At 45.3% G+C, this 20,730-nt stretch overlaps 1 protein-coding gene across 2 annotated transcripts in view; it reads left to right on the top strand.

Annotated features, from left to right (window-relative positions):
• Positions 1-4,234: 4,234 nt before the first annotated feature.
• The window catches only part of Ninj2 (ninjurin 2), a 104,762-nt gene continuing 88,266 nt past the window's right edge, over positions 4,235-20,730 (top strand). Inside the window, exon 1 of one of the 2 annotated variants that reach the window (XM_051155262.1) lies at positions 4,235-4,412. In XM_051155262.1, coding sequence (XP_051011219.1) covers positions 4,380-4,412 — 33 coding nt within the window. In that variant the 5' untranslated portion in view covers positions 4,235-4,379. Of the gene's footprint in view, positions 4,413-4,955; positions 5,059-20,730 lie in introns of those variants that run through there. The other variant, XM_051155261.1, reaches the window with a different exon arrangement.

The raw sequence follows: 20,730 nt of genomic DNA on the forward strand, positions 1-20,730 counted from the left end.
TGCACGCCTTTAATCCCAGCACTCGGGAGGCAGAGGCAGGCGGATCGCTGTGAGTTCGAGGCCAGCCTGGTCTACAAAGTGAGTCCAGGATGGCCAAGGCTACACAGAGAAATCCTGTCTCGAAAAAACAAAAACAAAAAAACAAAAACAAAAAAACCCAAAAAATTTTGCATTTTTAAAGACTAAAACCTCCTGAGTTCAAAAGTAATCTTCCTCCCTCACCCTTAGACTAGCTGGGGCTAGAGGTGTATACCAGCATGCCAGGCAAAGGGATATTCTTTTTTAATTTAATTTTAACTTATGTGCATTGGTGTGAGAGTGTCAGATCTTGGAGTTGCAGACAGTTGTAAACTGCCATGTAAGTGCTGGGAATTGAACCCGGGTCCTTTGGAAGAGCAGGCAGTGCTCTTAACCACTGAGCCAGCTCTCCAGCCCTGAAAGGGATATTCTTATTGCTGTCTTCTTCTGTCTTCTGTAATTCTACCTCTTTACAACCATATTGATGGTGCTCACCCTACCCCCAGCTCATTGCTTTAAGTTGGTGTGAGGGTACATTCCAGTGTGTTCTTTAAATAAAATCTTCCCTACGAGAGTGTCCCTAGAAATCTTTTTTGAACTTCACACTACAAAAATCATCTTAACAGTACAGAAATATGCAGCCTTTCCCACTCAGGGCAGGCTCAGTCCCTAGGGCCGAATGTCAGGCGTTCCATTCATGGCAAGTGCATTTGCTGCACATTTGTCTCAGGACCCTCCTTTACAATGTGAGTGTCCCCAGAGAGGTTAGCACAGGGTCAGCTCAGAGGAGCTCAGCAGTTGCCACACCCATGAAAATTAGACTTGAAAGATGTTTCTGAGCCAGGCGTGACAGCACATGTCTGTAATTCCAGCGCTCAGCAGACAGAAGCAAGTGGATCGATGTGAGTTCGAGGCCAGCCTGGTCTACAAAGTGAGTCCAGGACAGCCAGGGTGACACAGAGAAGCCCTGTCTCGAAAACTCAGGAAAAAGAAAAAGGAAAAACATTTCTTTTTAAGTTCTGAGACAGGGCTTAGAAAACTACAATTTGTGGGGTTACATCTGGTCTTAGTTTTACAATATTTGACCATCGGTCTTTGTTAATAAAGTTTTTGGGTTTTGTTTTGTTTTTGTTTTTTGAGACAGGGTTTCTTTATGTAGCCCTGGCTGTCCTGGGCTCCCTTTGTAGACCAGGCTGGCCTTGAACTCACAGCGATCCACTTGCCTCTGCCCCTCCCCCGAGGGCTAGGATCATAGACATGTGCTACCCACCACCACCCAGTTGTTAATAAAGTTTTATTGGAGTGCTATGACATTCACTTACATATTGCTTTTACACAATACCAGCTGAGCTGAGTGGATGTGACAGAAACCACCTGATCTACAAAGGCCAAAAAACATTTGCTCTCTGGCCTCTTACAGAAAAAGTGTGATGACCTCTGGTCCAGGGTCACAGTATGACAAAGGAGATAAAACACTTTCCAAATCCTGCTTCTTGTTTACCTCCACGTGATGCTTATGAGATAGGATATGGTCCAACTCCAGGGTGAGCTTGGCAACCTGACCAGGTTCCTAACCAATCACAGCTGTTTCCTCTTAAAGCCAACAAACTCATCACTAAGGAAATTTCTTTGGAAATATAGTCAGGTGCTTTTCCTTTTTGTATTTTCTTCTGGGTTTTCCTCTATCCAGCCAGATGCATCTACGTAGGTAAAAGATAATGGGTATTGCCACAACAGGAAGGCAAAGGGAAAGGAAGTGGTTAATATTTGACTTCTGATCCCCCAAATAAAAAGTTCTAGCAAGACAGTTTTTTTTAAACATTGCTATTTATTCTATAATAACATTTTTTTTTTGAGGCAGGGTTTTCTCTGTGTAACCGCTCTGGCTGTCCTGAAACTCTCTCTCTATCCAGGCAGGCCTTGAACTCAGGGAGATCAACTTGCCTCTGCCTCCCAAGTGCTGGGATTAAAGACATGCACCACCACCACCCAGCCACATTTTTATTTTTAATATATAAACATACACATTTGCCAAAACTCTCTCTCTCTCTCTCTCTCTCTCTCTCTCTCTCTCTCACACACACACACACACACACACACACACACAACACCACACACACACACACACACGCACGCACCACAACTTGCAGGAACTGCTGCTTCTTTCCTCCACTACATGGGTATCAGGGATCTAACTTGGGTTGTTGTGCTTGCTTGCAGAACCCGGTACCCACTGATCCATCCACTTTACTGGTTCAAGAGGATATTTTGATATGTTTTATTGCTAAGAGAGGATTTTCATATTTTCTTAGCTCCTCCTTTGAGTTATTATCCTAGAACTCCACATCAGATAGTGAGCCAAAGAAAAAGGGATGGGGTTCCCCTTCTCATCCTGAATTATGAGGGAAAGAAGAAAGGCAGAGGAAGGAAGGGCAGGCACTGGGAGTGCGGTTGTCTCTCCTCTTTAACCAAATGTGTGCCTTATCTATCCAGACTTCTGGGGTTTGAATCTTGGGTCAGCCATGAGCACCTACTTGGCCTCCAGTGCTTCTATTTCTTCTGCTATAAAACAATGGGCTGTGGTGGTGCTCGCCTTCGATCCCAGCACTCAGGAGGCAGAAGCAGTTGGATCACCGTGAGTTCAAGGCTAGCCTGGTCTACAGAGGGAGTTCCAGGACAGCCAAGGCTACATAGAGAGCACCACCACCAAGGAACAAGAAAAAAAGAAAGAAAAATTACAGAATTATTAAAAAAAGAAGTGCATGCTAAATGTGTTGAAGGCTTGGTCATCATGGGGCTATTGGGAGGTAGTGGAGGTGGGAGCCAGCGAGAGAGCTAGGCTATTGTGAGGCTTGCCCTAGAACGGTACCAGGGCCCTTCCCTTCCTTCTGCTTCTTCCCTTTGCTCCCTGCTGTGGGGAGGTGAACGGACTTCCTCTGTGCTTTTACGTGATTCTGGAGTGCAACCCAAAGCAGCAGGGCCTGCCAGCTCTGAACTAAAACCTCTGAACCCACGAAGCAAAGGTAGATTGATTGTCCAAGTATCTTGTCACAAGGACAGAAGGCTGACTGACGCAGATATAACTGCGGGAGGTAAGGTGTGATGGGTACCTTTGTTCACGTGACGTACCTTCTCCCGTGTCATCCAACTTGGGCACACACTGTAGCAGGGTGGGACTTAGACATGTAAGAGAGTCAAGAAGCTGGCTCCACTGGGGCGTGGTGGCACATGGGAGGCGGAGGCAGGAGGATCTTTGTGAGTTCCAGGATAGCCAGGACTACACAGAGAAACTCTGTCTCAAAAAACAAAAACAAACAAACAAAAAACCCAAACAAGCAAAAAACAAAAAGAAAAGAAGTGAAAAAGAAGAAAAAAAACTGGCTCCATCTGTTTGTCTGTCTCCTCTCTCTCTCTCTCTCCCTCTCTCTCTCTCTCTCTCTCTCTCTCTCTCTCTCTCTCTCTCTCTCTCTTCTTTCTCTCTCCCTCCCTCCCTCTTACTTTCTCCTCTTCACACATGAGAGTGGTAAGAATAAACACAGACTCTGCCTTGCCCCATTCCCACCTCCGGTTTCCCTGAATGGAAACTCTCCCCTGTGGCCAGCCGTCACCACTCCCACCACAGCAGCTTGGGTCTAAAACAGGTCTAGGAACAAGACAGAAGTGTTTTAGGCTCTAAGGTAAACAGGAAAAAATAATCAGTTCCCCCCCCCAAAAAAAGAAGTCTGGCTGTTGTAGCTCTCTTCTAGAAGTGGGGGAAATGCAGGATTTGAAGGCACCGCTTTCCCCTTGGCGCTCACACCTCTGCCTCCCCCTCACACCAGGAGAGAAGTGAAGGTATCAACCTGTATTACTTACTTACCCACTGGGTAGCTACGCCCTCCTCTCCCCCACTCTTAGGAATGGAAGGCACAAACAGAACTAACAAGGGACAGGAAGGGGGGCGAGGGGGAACTCCTGAAGCTTATGCCCTAACACTATGCTGAAGACACACCATGCTTGGTGAGCAGGGACCCTACTCCGAGCAGCCGGTGTGAGGTAGGAAGCCTTCTCTCGGAGTTCCTTGGTAGGTATTTTTCAGGCGCCTTAACCTCAGATGGCCCAGCTGGGACTAGAAGGGCAACTCAAAAGGCCACCTATCACCATGCCACGTGCAGGGCAGACACTTGCACACATGTGCGCCTCCCCCAGGCAGGGGCTGAGGCCAAGCCAAGCATCCCGCATCAGCTGATGAATAGCGGGTCTGTCTTTGCAGCAGCAGTGTCTCCCACCCCAGAAGTCTGTAGGCACAGACGGGCCTGGCTGAAGAGCCCACGCAAACGACAGGCACTCAGAGAGTGGAAAGTGGCCCCGTGGCAGCAAAGATGGAGTCAGACAGAGGAATCGTCCGCCTTCAAGTAAGTTCTGTCGGGAGCCAAGAGAAGGGAACCTAGGAGCAGTTGTGAAGATGATGGCGTTTGGTCACTTGGTAGCCACCCCCACCCCCACTCTCTCTCTTCCTCACCCCATTCTCTGAATGCTCCACTGGCCTCTGCTCTTTTAAGTCCCATTTCAGGCAGTTTCCCCAGGCTGGTTCCTCACATGTCGTTAGATATGTAAAGAGTGGATTGTTTCGATTCCTCTTGCCTTCTGCTTCCTCTCGCCAAAGAGCTAATAAGATTTGTGTTATCATAACATGATTTCATAGTCTGTACAGTGCTTTCCCCAAAACCCTGCACAGAAGCTGCTACAGGAGAGCAGCCCACCTGTTCTCTAGAGACAAAGAAATACAAAGTTGGGGTGTTAGAGAGAGAGGCAGGTAGGTGGCCAGCTCTGTATGGCATAGGTTGGGAAAACCTGGACTTTTTTGAGACCTGAGCATCTGTATAAGGCTCTCTTGTGTGGGACAGTGTCTCACTCAGACATTAGCAGCAGCATCTCCGCAACCATCTCCTAGGGAGCGACAGTCAGTCATTCTACCTTTCATGCCACAGGCTTGGAAGGCACTTAGAGGGAATGGAAGCTTCTAGCAAGAATACAGTGTCAAGCAGAGGAGCACCAGCTGTAAGTTGCGAGATAACTTTTCTAATAGTCAGACAACTAAACAACAGATTAGATTTATTTTCGTGTGATGAGCATTTTGCCTACATGTATGTATGTGTACCATATGCATGCCTGGTACCCATGGGCATCAGAAGAGAGTGTTGGATTTCCCAGAAATGGAATTACTGATGGTCATGAACCACCATGAGGGCACTGAGGGCTGATGAGATCTGAACTCAGGTCCTCTGCAAGAGCAGCAAGTGCTCTTAACCACTGAGCCACCTCTCCAGCCCCCACAAAAGGACTTTTATGATCAAGATTTTTGTGGGGTATAGTGTATGCCTGTAATTCCAGCACTTGGGAGGCAGAGGCAGGTGGATCTCTGTGAATTCAAGGCCAGTCTGGTCTACAAAGTGAGTCCAGGACAGTTAGGACTACACATAGAAACCCTATCTAAAAATAAATACATAAAAATTTTAAAAATCAAGTTTTTTTTAAAAAATACCAAAACATGATCTTCAGACTAAACACAAACCCCAAACTCGTAAATACTTGGTCTGAGCTGGAGAGGTGGTCAGCTTCTTGCTCTTCTGGAAGACATGGGTTTGGCATTTGGGGCACGCAGGGTCTCACACAGGTTCAGCACACTGCTACTAAGCTGCGTCCTCAGCCCTTCTACCTTCTGGATGCATTTAGAGCAGGTTTATGTTCATAGCACACTTGAGAAGAAGGTGTTGGGAACTCCAGTAGCATCCCTGCCTCGGACATGCACGGACTCCCACATTATCAGCGTCCCCTACTAGAACCTACGTTCTGTCGTCAGAGTGTATACTTTACAGTGTGTGTCAGAACAAATGCGCTCCCCCATTTCCACCACTACCTTACGCCAGCTATGGCCCCCCGTCTTTGACCTGTTCATCCTTCTCAAGCCCTGTCAGTCACCAATCACATGATCCTTTCCAGACTGTCATATAGCTGAGATAATACAAACCAGACTTTTCTGATTGGCTTCTCTCGCTGAGTAATCTAAGATCTCTCCATGTCTTGGTAGCTTATTTTGTTGTTGTTGTTTGTGTATGTATCTGGGGAAGTTCACATAGGTGTGCACATGTATGTGAACACGCCTAGAGGTCAGAGGACGATCTTCATGCCATTCCTCAGGTGCTGTACACCTTTTTTTTTTTTCTCAAGACACGGTTTCTCTGTGTTAGCCTTGGCTGTCCTGGACTCATTTTGTAAACCAGGCTGGCTTCGAACTCACAGTGATCCACCAGCCTATGCCTCCCAAGTGCTGGGATTAAAGGTGTTCACCTTTAAAAAAAATTTTTTTTTAACCAGGGTCTCTCTTACTGGCCTGGAATTCACCAAGTAGGCCAGGCTGGCTAATCAATTAGTGTGGGCCTCTGGGACCTTCCTGTTCACATGTCCTCAATGTGGGGACTAAGCACACATCAGCTCACTCAGGCTTTTTGTTTTGTTTTGTGAGTTCTGAGTATTGAACTCAGATCTTTGCACTTGTAAGGCAAACACTTTCCCTGTTGAGCCATCTCCCAGGCCCAGCAGGGACTGGCTAACAGCCTAATGCCTGAATTTGCTAGCTCATTTCTTTCTTTTGTTGTTGTTTGTTTGTTTTGTTGAGTCTGGGTTTCTCTGTGTAGCCCTAGCTGTCCTGGGCTCACTTTGTAGACCAGGCTGGCTTCGAACTCACAATGATCCACCTACCTCTGCCTCCCAAGTTCTGGCATTACAGGCATGCCCTACTGTGCTCGGCTTTGTTTTCCTTTTTCTTTTCTTGTCCTTTATTTTATTCTTTCCCCTCCCCTCTCCAACTGCCCCCTACCCCCACCTTTTCCTCTCTACATAGCCCAGGCTAGCCTTAAACTTTAGCAGTCCTTCTGCATAGGCCTTTTAAGTGCTGGGAGTACAGATGTGGACTACCACAAGTGGCAATTTATTTACTTTTAGACATTTTCATCAGTCTATACTAATTGTCCAAAATAATGAGTTTTACTATGAGTATGTATGTATGTATATATATATATATATATATACACATATATGTATATATATAGTATATTTTGACCGTATTCACTCCCATTGCTCTCCGTGTAACCCCCCGCCCACCCCCAAACCTCCCCACAAACAAATACAGTTTGGAGGAGGTTCCCTTCCTCTTTCCAAACACATTTGACTGTATTTATGTATGTTTATTTGTGGACACTAGTCCATCCCACTGATCTGTTCTTGTGCCAACAGCATATCGTCTTGATCTCTATACATCATAGTGATGCTTGAGTTTGGATCGAACCTCTCTTCCACTTGCTTTCTTCCAACACTGTATTATTAGCTGTTCTAGATCTGGGCATTTACCTCTGCATATAAACTGTAGAGTCATTTTGATGATATCCAAAAATGTATTTTGATTGGGATTGTTCTGGATCTGTAGATCAAACTGAGAAGAGCTGGCATTTTATAACAATGACCCTATCTTCCTGTGTTGATTCTGATTTCCATCAGCTGGACACAGTAGCAAATAACTAAGGTCAGTCTGGGGTAAAAAGACACACCCTACCTCAACAACAAAGCAAAGGCCATGAGCCTAGCATGTGTGAGGCCCTATGTTCAATGGCTAGCACCAGGGAGAGAGGAAAACTGGGCAGGAGAAAATGGCTTAATGGGTAAAGAGCTTGCTCTGCAAGCATGAGAACCTGAGTTCAAATCCCTGGTCTCCAACAGAATGCCAGTCAGGGTAGAATCTGCTCTCTTAGTGCTTCTATGATGAGATGAGGGAAAAAGATAAGTGCATCCCTGGAAGTTTGTGGCTTAGCTATCCCTATGTGCAGTCCCAAACAACGGAGATCTGGCTTGTAGAAGGTGGAAATCCACATTCAAAAGTGTCCTCAGACCATACGTGTGCTACAGCACACATAGATGCATGCACGGGGCATGCCCACACACACAGACTGAGAAGAGGAGAGGAGGGGGAGGGGGAGAGGGAGGGGAAGGGGGAGAACTCTGTCTTGTTGGTTTCTGCTCTGTACTTTTTTATTATTCTTTGTTGTTGTTTGTTTGTTTGTTTTTCCAGACAGGGTTTCTCTATGTAGCCCTGGCTGTACTGGAACTCTATAGACCAGGCTGGCCTCAAACTCACAGAGATTCACCTGCCTCTGCCTACCAAGTGCTAGGATTACAGGCGTGCACCACCACGCCCGGTTTATTATTCATTTTTTTCAGCTTACCTTCATTTGATTGCTCTTCTTTTTCTGTTTAATTGGGGAAGTTGTTGTTTGCTTGCATGCTTTGTTTTGCTGTTGTTCAGATAAGGGCTCATATAGCTCAGACTATCTTCGGTCGCACTGAGTGGCTATGGCTGTCCTTGAACTCCTGATCTCTCTGGTTCCTGAGTGTGTGTGTGTGTGTGTGTGTGTGTGTGTGTGTGTGTGTGTGTGTAGTCATGAGTACACATGTGCATGTTTTCAGACAGGGTCTGGCTGTGTAGCACAAGATTACTTTGAACTTTCTGTTTTCCCAGCTCAGCTTCCCACAGCTAGGCTTAAAGGAGTCTGTCAACACGTATCATTTGTTCTTTTTTGACTTTGCTTATTTAGAAGCATAGATTACCAGTTCTAGATGTTTCTTCTAGTAACCACATTTGTGCTCTAAATTTTCTTCTGAACACTGAATTTGCTGCATCCCACAAATTGTGTCTTTATTTCATTTAGTTAAAAATACTGTCCATTTCTCTGGGAATTTCTTTAGTTGCATGTCTATCTCAAAGTGTGCTGTTTACCCTCCACAATCTGTGGATTTTCCAGTTCCATTTCTATAACTGATTACTAGTCCATTTTCGCTTTGGTCTTGTAACAGACATCACATGATTTCTATTTTCTTTTTGAGACAGTGTCTCTCTACATAACCCTAGCTGTCCTAGAACTCACAATATATACCAGGCTAGCCTCAAGCTCACAGAGATGGGCCTGCTACTGCCTCCAAGGTGTTGGGACTCAAGGCGTGCACCACTATGCCTGGCTCTTGATTTCTGTTTTCAAATAATTATTAAGATGTGCTATAAGACTCAGAATGTGACCTGTCTTGGGGAGTGCTCCCCGTGGGCCTGAACAGAGGGTGTGCTATAAGACTCAGAATGTGACCTGTCTTGGGGAGTGCTCCCCGTGGGCCTGAACAGAAGGTGTAGTTCTACTGTTGTGATGAAGTCATCTTCGATGTCAGCTGTATCCAGTAGCTGCTGCTGCTGCTGCTGCTGCTGCATTTAACCACGTACTTGCTTTCAGCTCCCTGCTAAATACTCGTGTTTCTGAAACAGGAGCTCTCAAATCTCCAGCTACAACACGGGTGTCAGAGAGTTTCCCTTGCGTTGCTGTGAGTTTGCTTCACATTGTCTAGTGCAGGCACATGAAGGACTGTTGAGTTCACTGGGCCTGGAAGCATAGGTCTACTCAGAAGAACGAACTAGGCGTCAAGTCTCAGGCCATCTGCCTTGGTTTTTGAGACAATGTCTCTTGTTGCTCTGGGGCTAACCAAGTTGGCTAGGGTGGCTGACCAGGAGCTCCAAGGATAGGCTATGTTTTTCCTTTCCAGTGCTGAACTGCTAAGTGTGCCACTGCAATCAGCTGTCAGCTTTTAAAGTGGGCTCTGGGAAGTAAGCTCAAGTCCTCATCTTTACACTGCAAGCACCTTACTAACTAAGCCACCTCCCCAGCCCCTGTCTCTGCCTTTTAATTGATGCATTTAGACTTTGTTTGTTTGTTTGTTTTTCGAGACAGGGTTTCTGTGTGTAGCCTTGACTGTCCTGGTACTCACTCTGTAGACCAGGCTGGCCTAGAATGCACAGAGATCTGCCTTCCTCTGCCTCCCTGAGTGTTGAGATTACAGGCATGTGCCGCCATGCCTGGCTCTGAATTTACACTATTGACACTAAAAGTTATTTTTAAAAATTGAAACTGGGTGGGGGCCTGGAGAGATGGCTCAGTGGTTAAGAGCACTGTCTGCTTTTTCAAAGGACCTGGGTTCAATTCCCAGCACCCACCTGGCAGCTCACAACTGTCTATAACTCTAGTTCCAAGAGATCTGACAACTTCCCACTAACGCACATAAAATAAATTATTTTTTAAAAATTAAAACTGGGTGGTGGTGGGGTACACCTTTAATCCCAGCACTCAGGAGGCAGAGGCAGGCGGATCTCTGTGAGTTCAAGGTCAGCCTGGTCCACAGAGCAATTCCAGGACAGCCAGAGCTACACAGAGAAACCCTTTTCTTGAAAAACAAAACAAAAACATTTAGAAAGATAATAAAAATGAAAAATGTTCATTTTACCTTCATTTATTTCTTTGGATTTGTTGCATATGTGTATATATTTATTTTTCTTCCTATTGTGCTGAGAAATTAAACACAGGATCTCATTAAAAGTTAAACAAGTGCTGTACAGCCCTCAGGTCCTCAACTTTGTTTCAGTAGATGTGGTCTTTTTGCCTATTTTCCTTTCCTTCTTTCTTTCTTCCTTTTTTAATATATATATAACTTTTAACATTCTTTGAAGTCAAGTCTTATGCAACAAGCTCCCTCAGTTGTGTTTATCTGAGATCTGAGACAACATCTTTCTCTTTCCTTTTTGCCTGTGCTGGAGACTGAAATCGGCCTTGCCCATGCTGGCCAAGTGCTCTTTCAGTGAGCTACACCCCTTGACTCCACCCCTTTTTCTATGTAAACTCTTTATTGAATTACTACCGTGTTCTCTTTTTTTTTTTTTTTTTTAAGATTTATTTATTGGCCGGGCGTGGTGGCGCACGTCTTTAATCCCAGCACTCGGGAGGCAGAGGCAGGCGGATCACTGTGAGTTCGAGGCCAGCCTGGTCTACAAAGTGAGTCCAGGATGGCCAAGGCTACACAGAGAAACCCTGTCTCGAAAAACCAAAAAAAAAAGATTTATTTATTATTATGTATACGGAGCTCTGTCTGCATGTACACCTGCATGCCAGAGGAGGGTATCAGATCACATTATAGATGGTTGTGAGCCACCATGTGGTTGCTGGGAATTGAACTCAGGACCTCTGGAAGTCAGTGCTCTTAACCGCTGAGCCATCTCTCCAGCCCCCATTACTGTGTTCTTTAATATTCTGTTCTCCAAAGAGATCACAAAAATTATCGCATTCAGAAATGTCTAGTACATTCTTTAGGAGGCAAACTGTCTTGCTTTAGCGTGTATGAGATTCAGCAATAAGAAGATATTTCTACACAGACCCTGCAGGGGATTCAGACTTGGTTTCTGGGGCACTGTGTCAAACACCCAGGACAGTTTATTGCTCTGTAACTTGCTTCCTCGTGTTTTCAGTAATTGACTGGTAATCACCGTCTGACCCTTGGCTGCCATGAATTCTGTCATGCAGGATTCTCTTGTTGATGGTGTTGCTGGGAAGCTGGGAATGCACCTTCTTTTCTTGCTCTCAGTGGTACACACATTCTGTTTACCTTCTCCACGGTGTCCTTTTCTCCTCCTCCTCCCCCTCCTCCTCCTCCTCCCACTCCTCCTCCTCCTCTTCTTCTTCTTTTTGGTTTTTCGAGACAGGGTTTTTCTGTGTTAGCCTTGGGTGTCCTGGACTCTCTCTGTATACCAGTCTGGCTTTGAACTCACAGCAATCCACCTGCCTCTGCCTCCTGAGTGCTGGGATCAAAGGCATGCGCCACCATGCTCGGCTATCTTCTTTTTTCTTAAAGACAAGGTCTCACGCATCCCAAGCAGGCCAAGAATTCACCATGTAGCAGAGGATGACCCTGACCTTCTTGCTCTCCCTCCTCCACATCCTGAGCAGCGCCACACCCAGTTTATGTGGTGCTGCAGACTGCAACCTGGGGTTCTGTGCCTGCTGGGCAAACACTCTACCAACTGCACCACAGCTCCAGCATAGCCACCATGTTCTTAAAGGCATTTCTGCAGGCTGAGAATGCTGTTTCTTTCCTCATAGAGTTTATTTTTCTATTCTATCTAACAAATCATGTATCACAGATCAGCTGCCATTTGCATATTTAGAGAACTTTCCGTCATTCACTTTTCTTTCCGAAAGTTCCATTTTTTGTGGACCAGATTTTAGACATTGACTGGAGTCAAACTCCTAGCTATAGTTTAGATGTGCACATTTGCTGGACTTAAAACTGATGCCATCAAGTAGACTCTTTTCTTTCTTTCTTTCTTTCTTTTTGGTTTTTCGAGACAAGGTTTCTCTGTGTAGCCTTGGCTGTCCTGGAGTCACTTTGTAGACCAGGCTGGCCTCGAACTCACTGCGATCTGCCTGCCTCTGCGTCCCGAGTGCTAGGATTACAGGCGTATGCCACCACCCCCAGCTCTTTTTCTTTCTTTCTTTTTTTTTTTTTTTCCTTTTTTCTTTTTTTCTGAGACAGGGTTTCTCTGTGCACCACCATGCCTGGAGACTCTTTTCTTTTAAGGGTTAGTATTTCTTTTACATGTATGAATGTTTTGTCTACATGTATGTATACACATACGTGCCTCATGTCCAGGGATCAGACGAGTGTATGTGTTCCCTGTAACTGGAGTTACAGACAGACAGTTGCGGGCCACCATGTGGGTTCTGGGACCTGAACCTTAGTCCTCTACGCATCAGCAAGTGCGCTTAACCACAGAGCCATCTCTCCAGCCCTATCCCATGTCATCTTTAGTTGATATGGTTTGTGGGGAAAGACTTCTGCCTTAGGCAGCTGGCATTGATGGCTGGTTTCTCTAGATCATTCTGCTTTAGGCCTTAGGTCTAAGTTTCCTCAATTCTCTAGAAAAGTGTCCTTATTTTCCTCCTTTTTTCGTTTCTTTTCTTTCTTCCTTCCTTTCTTTCTTTTTTTTAACCTCTTACTCATTTCACTTTGGTGTTCCTCTAAACCCATGTCAGGGTGTCTGGTTTCTTCACTGAACTTAGATTTCTTGTGTCTGTTAGCTCTCTCTCCATGTGGGCTGTTTCTGGGTTCTTTTTAGACCAGCTTCAGTAATCTCTCCCTTTCTTCTTGCACATTGTCTTCCGTGTCATTTGATCTTGATGGCATTCTTGACCGGGAAGACCTCACACGACAGTGTAGCCTCCTACCTTAGGCAGGGGCTTGCCGTCCTGGTTTCTACGGCTGTCTGTTTTCATCCTGGGGAAAGCTAGTTGTTATCCAATTCCTTCAACAGTTTGTGGTTGTTACCTTTACATGGTTGACTTGTTTCTCAGGATGCATCTTTTTTATAATGAAATTTACTTATTTGTTTTCTTGCATAGCTTATTCTACACTTGTAATTTTTTCATTTGTCATTCAGTAAGTATGAATATGAGATCATACTTTGTATTTCTCTACCATTTGAAGCTTTATGCATATTGTAACCGCTCAGAATTCACTTCAATGTTGGTGTTAAGCTCATTTACACCAATATATTGTAATTTGCTAGTTATTTCTGAAACTTTCATTTCATTTCTTTTCTTTTTTCTTTCTTTCTTTCTTTTTCAAGACAGGTTTTCTCTGTGTAGCCTTGGCTGTCCTAGACTCGCTTTGTAGACCAGGCTGGCCTCGAACTCACAGTGATCCACCTGCCTCTGCCTCTGCCTCTCGAGTGCTGGTATTAAAGGTGTGTGCCACCACACCCAGCTCTGAAACTTTCATATTTATTTATTTATTTATCTATCTATTTATTTATCTATTTATCTATTTATTTATTATTAATGTATGTGTGTGTCGTTCATGGTCCAGCGGTGGCCTGGCTTCCGAGTCCGGCAGATAGGTCCAGGGGCCATTCGCTTCCAGACCAGACCAGATGGTCCCGCTTTTCTCTCAGTGGCAGCTTAGAGTGCTCAGAGTGAGGCATCCCAGTCTCCCTGGGGAGGGGGTAGAAATGAGTTTTCCACCGGGTGTTACAGTTAGTTCTTTTAGAAGGAGATTGCTGGTATCAGACCGAATCCACACGCCTGTGATGATACCAAAAGTGTTACTGCCCTTTTGCCAAGCTGCCGTGCTAAGCATGGCACAGAAAAGAGGAAGGCACGTCCAGCGAGATGCAGGCTGGGCAGGCTTCGCTGGTGGTTCAGCACCAAGCTACTAGTGGCGATGGAGCGGTTGCCAAGGCAACTCCACCATCACTGCCTGACTGGCCGTCAAGCCCCAGGCGTCCAGCAGTCACACTGCCTCAGAGTAACTGAGTCTCAGGCAGTCATGGTAGAGGAATGGCAGGAGCACACACTCCAGAGAGAGGTTATTTTGTGAATCAGAGACATTTATAGACCTTGGGCAGTGGGAGGAGTTTTGAGGGTAAATATATCTAATTCCATGGGGCTAGAGGTGCTAGGGACACTTGATTTACATGCAGTGGTACAGTACCTCATTTATATACAGTAGCCCAGGATCCTATCACAAGAAAGAGAACACAGTACTTAGTTATCCTATGAATGGGGGAAGAACTTTCAGGTATGATTAAAAGTCATTTGCTGAAAGCTAAGATCTCCTTAGCGTAGGGTGGGGTATTTCCAGAAGTCCCCGGGTGCTTGCTGAACAGGTTCTATCAGGAAAGGGTCAGGCCTGTAATCTCCCCTGAGAGCTTATGTGATGCTATGTGATAGGGGCTATGTGATATGGGATCTGGGGTCCTCAGGTAAGGCGAAGAGAGAACCCCGCTGAAAAAGATAGTCCATCATAATGGCCCGAGCTCAGTTGGCAATCCAGAGGCACTAGACTTTGACCTTTAAAAGCAGGGTTCCACATGTGAGTACATGAGTGTGCATGCCATGGTGTGCGTGGGAGGTCAGAGGGCGCTCTGTGGAGTTGGCTTTCTCCTTTGCCTTTACTTGGGTCACAGGGATTGAACTCTGGTAACCAAGTTTTGTACCCCCATCCGACCTACTGAGCCATCCTGATGGCCCTCCCCTTTCATTTCAATGGGTATGCCATACTGCAAATGTGGGTGTCAGAGGACAAAGGAGTCACTCCTCTTTCATTCCGTGGGTCTCAGGGATCAAACTCAGGTCATCAGGCTTGGTGGCAAGAGCTTTTGCCCACTGAACCACCTCACTGGCCCGTTGGAGCAGTTTAGATATTTCACTGTACTGCTTTCTTTTGGGAATCCTATTCTTTAATTTCCTATAACTTTTTGTTTGATTGGTTGGTTTTGGGGTTTTGGGTTTTTGTTGTTGTTGTTTTGTTTTTTGTTTTTTTTTTTTTTCAAGACAGAGTTTCTCTGTGTAGCTTTGGCTGTCTTGGACTCCTTTGTAGAGCAGGCTGACATCAAACTCACAGAGATCCTCCACCTGTCTCTGCCTTCTTAGTGCTGAGATTAAAGGCATGCACCACCACGCCTGGCTAATTTTCTGAAACTTTAAAAAAATCCTGCCTAGAATTCTCTGTGTTTCCTGGTTCTATTATTTATTAGTGTCAGAGATCCACTAAGGGAATTATTCAGTCATCTTTCTCTTGAATATGTTTTTGTCCCTCTCTTCTTCCTCAGACACCCATCCACATTTGCTGCAGGCTTTAGCCACTCCTTTAACCGCTCTCTTCTTTTTTGTTCTGTTTGTTTGTTTTTCGAAACAGGTTCTTTCTCTGTGTAGCCTTGGCTGTCCTGGACTTACTTTGTAGACCAGGCTGGCCTCGAACTCACAGCGATCCGCCCGCCTCTGCCTCCTGAGTGCTGGGAGTAAAACTATTCTCTTCTGTTTGTCTACTTTTGTTCTTAGTTTTTTGTCCCCTCCCCCCCACACCTTGATTTTTTTAAAAAATATTTTAAAAGTGTGTGTGTGTGTGTGTGTGTGTGTGTGTGTGTGTGTGTGTGTGTGTGTTAAGTTCCACAGAGACCAGAGGTGTCAGGATCTCCTTGGAGCTGGAGTTACAGGCAGTTGTGAGCCCAGTGACATGGTGCTGGGAACCTAACTTGTGTCTGCTGCCAGAACAGAAAGTGCTCTGTTCTTTTGGCTTTTTGCTTATTTTTTATTTTTATACCCCCCCCCCCTTTTTTTGAGACAAGGTCTTTGTGTGTAGGTCAGGCTGTCCTTGAACTCACAGAGATCCATTTGCTTCTGTCACCTAAGTACTGGGATTAAGTTCATGCACCACCACACCCACTGGTTCTTATTTTTGTACATTTACTTATTCTCTCTCCTCCACTCTGCCTTTGTCTGTCTCTCTGTGTCTGTCTCGTTCTCGCTCTCTCGCTCTGTGTGTGTGTGTGTGTGTGTGTGTGTGTGTGTGTGTGTGTGTGTTGTGAGACATTGGGGTCATGATATGTGTGTGGAGGTCAGACGACAACTCTGTGAAATCAGTTCTCTCCTTTCACCTCTACATGGGCTCCAGCAGGCTTTCATGGCAAGTGTTTTACTACTAAGCTATCTCTCCAGCCTATCTTTTTTGGTTCTTTCTTTTTGTAAAATCTTACTTTCTTTTCTTTTCTTTTTCTTTTAGACAAGATTTCTCTGTAACAGCCCCTGGCTGTCCTGGAACTCACTTTGTAGACCAAGCTGCCTTCAAACTCAAAGATGAGCCCGCCTCTGCCTCCCATGCTTTTGCCACCACCACCCAACGTAGATTTTTATTTTATGCAACCTTGATTGGTTCGTTCCCACTGAGCCACGCCCCCACCCCCTTCTTGGATTTCCACCTCTCTGCTCTACTCTCAATCTGTCTTTGCTTGTTCTCGGTCTACTTTAGAGCCCTTAGTACAATTCAGCTTTAAACTCTTGGCTGGGTAAGTTTAACATCCCTGCCATGTCTGGTTCTGGTGTCTTGTTCAATCTCTTCAAAGCGTGTCTTAAGAAACTCTTCATTTAAAAAAAAAAAAAAAAAAAAAAGACAAAACAAAACAAAACAAAAACTCTTGATATGTAGATATGATGAATCGATCAAAAAAACCCGCTGTAAGTAAAGTTATTGTTGCGGTAAGGTATGGTTAAGGGGGCTCGATGGTTCTATTAGCAGCTCAGGACTTTCCTGAGCCTGGACCGTGAATTACAGGAGCGTGGCCCAACCCTCCTGTCCCTGACTTCTTAGGTGGGATAAGAAGGCCAGCATGCGCTACAGTGGACGCTCCTGTCCTCAGGTCAGCTAGGCTGTGATAAAGAGCTCAGGCTGTGGCTAAGAACTTCTCCTGAGAGCAGACCTTATTTAAAAGAACAAATCCTCTGTTATTTCAAACTGGCTCTGTTCCCATTATCCTTGCGGGAGGACACTTTCTTACGGTATTTACTCTGAGTACTTAGTGGGGTTCCTAGAGGTAAGCCATCCACCCGGAGCATTTCCTTCGCCCTCTCCAGGCCGGGGTTCCAGGCGTCGTAACTATGCGACGCACCCTCTCTGCCTCCAGCGCTGCCTCTGCTGCAATCAGGCCTCGCCCCACCCCCACCCCAGAGTCTGCGCGGCTTGGCAACCTGGTGTTCATCGCCTGCCCCTCCAGTTTGAAGGGTTTGCTTTCTCTGTTCGCTCACCTCTCTTTCAGAGCCAAGAAGAGATGTAGACTCTTCAGCCATGTAACTATTGCTTGTTCCGTTAGCCTGGGGTCTCCCAAGCTTTGTAGGCGCAGAATCAGAAAACGGAGTTTCCTCTGGAAGTATTTCCAAATGGGAGCTCCAAGAAAATAAGCTGGGAGCATGCATTAAGAGACTGAAATGTGGTCTGGAGAGATGGCTCAGAGGTAAGAGCACTGACTGCTCTTCCAGAGGTCCTGAGTTCAATTCCCAGCAACCATCTATACCGTGATTTAATGCCTTCTGCTGGCGTGCACGTGTACATGCAGACAGAGCACTGTATACATAATAAATACATACGTCATATGCTTAAAAAAAGAGAGACTGAAATGTAGTGCAGTGGCCCAAGCTTGTAATTCTAGCACTCAGGGAGGCAGAGGCAGGCAGATCTCTGTGAGTTCCAGGCCATCCTGGTCTACAAAGCAAGTCCAGGACAGCCAGGACTACAAGAGAAACCCTATCTCGAAAACAACCACAAAAAATTAAAAATAAATAAATAAAATAGTTAAATATAGGTTGTGGCAGCTATGAGTAGATACTTTAAAATGTTTTTGAAGAACATTTAAAGGACTACTATTCTCCTTTGGTTTCTGTTGCTATAATAAAGACCATGAACTAAACAACTTGAGAAGAAAGGCTTTGCTTTAGCTTGTAGCCAACAGTCCGCGGTTGAGGACCGCCAAGGCAGGGACTCAAGACAGGAGCTTGAAGCAGGCTCACATTGAGCTACTTTTTTTTTTTTTTAATCCAACCCAAGACCGCAGAGGACTGGGTCCTCCCACATCTATCAACAGTCAAGAAAATGTCTCACAGGCATGCCTGCCCCCAGGCCAATCCCATGGAGGAGCCTGCCCTCAGGCCAATGCAATGGAGGTGCCTTTCAGCTGACAGGGCCTCTTCCCACATGTGTCAAGTTAACAACCAAGATTACCATCGCAAATGCCAAAGAGCTAATTGTACGTTAAGAACATAAAAGGGCATAGGCCGGATAAACATTTACTCTTGAATGCCTTCAAAACTAATGAAGAATAAATTTGCATGTTTTACTACTGGCAGGAAATATACCAAAATGTTTACTGGTTATTTCTGGACTGTGGGTTTATGAATGACTCACTTTCTTCTTTTATTTTTCTTTTTACTTTTTATTTCATTTACAAATTTTCTACCAACCCATGATTAAACTTAGAACAGAAAAGATGTAGCTTAAAAAGGGTTAGAAAAGCAGGTGTGTCAATATACGAGTCTGTAGATTCATGAATATGGGTGAGAGTAAATATACATATCTGCACATGCAAAGATATTTACTCTGTCTCTGATTCACCATAGAAAAGAATCAGCTCACTAATTTGTATATAAGAAGGCATCTCCTTTTCAGTGGCTTTTTAACAGTTTTACATAGCACAACTTTTGTGTGTGTGTGTATGTGTGTGTGTGTTTAGTGCGCATATAGATGTGGAGGGCAGAGGATGACTTTGGGTGTCTTCTTAGGTTTCTCTATATTATACTTTTAAGAATTTATTTTTATTTTAAATTATACGTGTGTGTAGCTATGTCTGTGTGCCTGTGTGTGGGTTTGCACATGTGTGTGCAAATGCCCCTAGAGGCCAGAGGTATTGGAGCCTCTGGCGGTGGAGTTACATGTGGCTGTGAGCTCTTTACATGGGTGCTGGGACGGAACTCAGGCCCTGGAAGAGCACCAAGTGCCGTAATTGCTGCTGAACCACCTATAAGCCTTTCTAACTTTTTGTTTTGTTTGTTTGTGTTTTTCAAGACAGGGTCTCTCTGTGTAGCCTTGGCTGTCCTGGACTCACTTTTAGACCAGGCTGGCCTTGAACTCACAGTGATCTGCCTGCTTCTGCTTTCCAAACGCTGGGATTAAAGGCATGCACCACTGCGCCCGGCTCTAACTTATTTTTTGACGCAGGATCTCCACTGACCCCAGAGCTGAACTCTTTGGCTAGACTTGCTCTCGGCATGCCTGAGGGGCCCTCCTGTCCCCGCCTTTCCATTCCTGGGATGACAAACGCGCTCCTGCGTTGCACTCAGCCTTTCTTACCTGGGTTCTGGGGACTGAAGTCAGGTCCTCAGGCTTGTGTGGCAAACACGGTACTAACTGAACCCATCTCCCCAGCCAGCAACTCTTGTTTTATATATGGGGGGACGGGGGGCTCAATAAAAAATTTTATTTTGAATGCCTGCACACCACTGATTTTCTTCTTCTACATAGCACCTACAGAGGGGCCACACCATACTCAAGTAGTCAGCCATGAGCTGGTTGGTTTTAGTTCAGATGTATGCTTGACACTTCTAATAATGTGTTTTACCTAAAGAAAAGTCACTTGTGGGGGATGATGACTGCACACAGATGGATGGATAAATCACGTTTAGCCTTGGAGAGCCAACAGAAGCAGATAGGCAAGATCAGATTGCTTCCCACACAGAAGCATTTGAGATGGATTATTATAAAAGGCAGACATTGTGCGAGCTTCAAAGGATGGACATGACTTTGAATAGTGCTGTGAGCAAACACTGGAGGTAGGAAAACAATGGACATAGCTGGGGAAGAGCAAGTGTCTGGCAATTTGTGTAGAGTTGTAGACCATAAGTGAACGGAAGGGAAGTGGATAGAAATATAAAGATGCCTGAGTAGCAGGAGAAATGATTCAGCAGCTAAGAGTGTGTACTGATTTTGCAGAGGACCCAACACTTGCATCAGATGGCTCACAAACACCTGTAGACCTGTGGGGGATGCTATCTCTCTGGCCTCCTTGGGCACCCACACTCATGTGCACACATACTCATCTTTGAGTGTGCTTGAGAGTGTGTACATGTACACACACACGCACACACACATACACACACACACACACACACACACAGAGTTTTTGTTGTTGTATTTTGTTTTTCGAGATAGGGTTTCTCTGTGTAGCCCTGGATGTCCTGGAACTCACTCTGTAGACCAGGCTGGCCTTCTCTGTACACCAATTTGGTCTCTGCCTCCTGAGTGCAGGGACCAAAGAGATGTGCCATTACTGCCCAGATACAATTTAAAAATTAAAACAAAACCAGGTTAGAAACAATCTTTGAAGACCCAATTTGGTGCCTCTCTGGGTGCTGTATGGGAGGATGGACAAGCGGAGTGAATGGGTTGGATTGGGAAGGACATAGGCAGTTTTTATTCCTTGTATATTCCTTC

The sequence above is a fragment of the Acomys russatus genome, chromosome 13 (assembly GCF_903995435.1).
Source record: "Acomys russatus chromosome 13, mAcoRus1.1, whole genome shotgun sequence".
Taxonomy (NCBI): domain Eukaryota; kingdom Metazoa; phylum Chordata; class Mammalia; order Rodentia; family Muridae; genus Acomys; species Acomys russatus.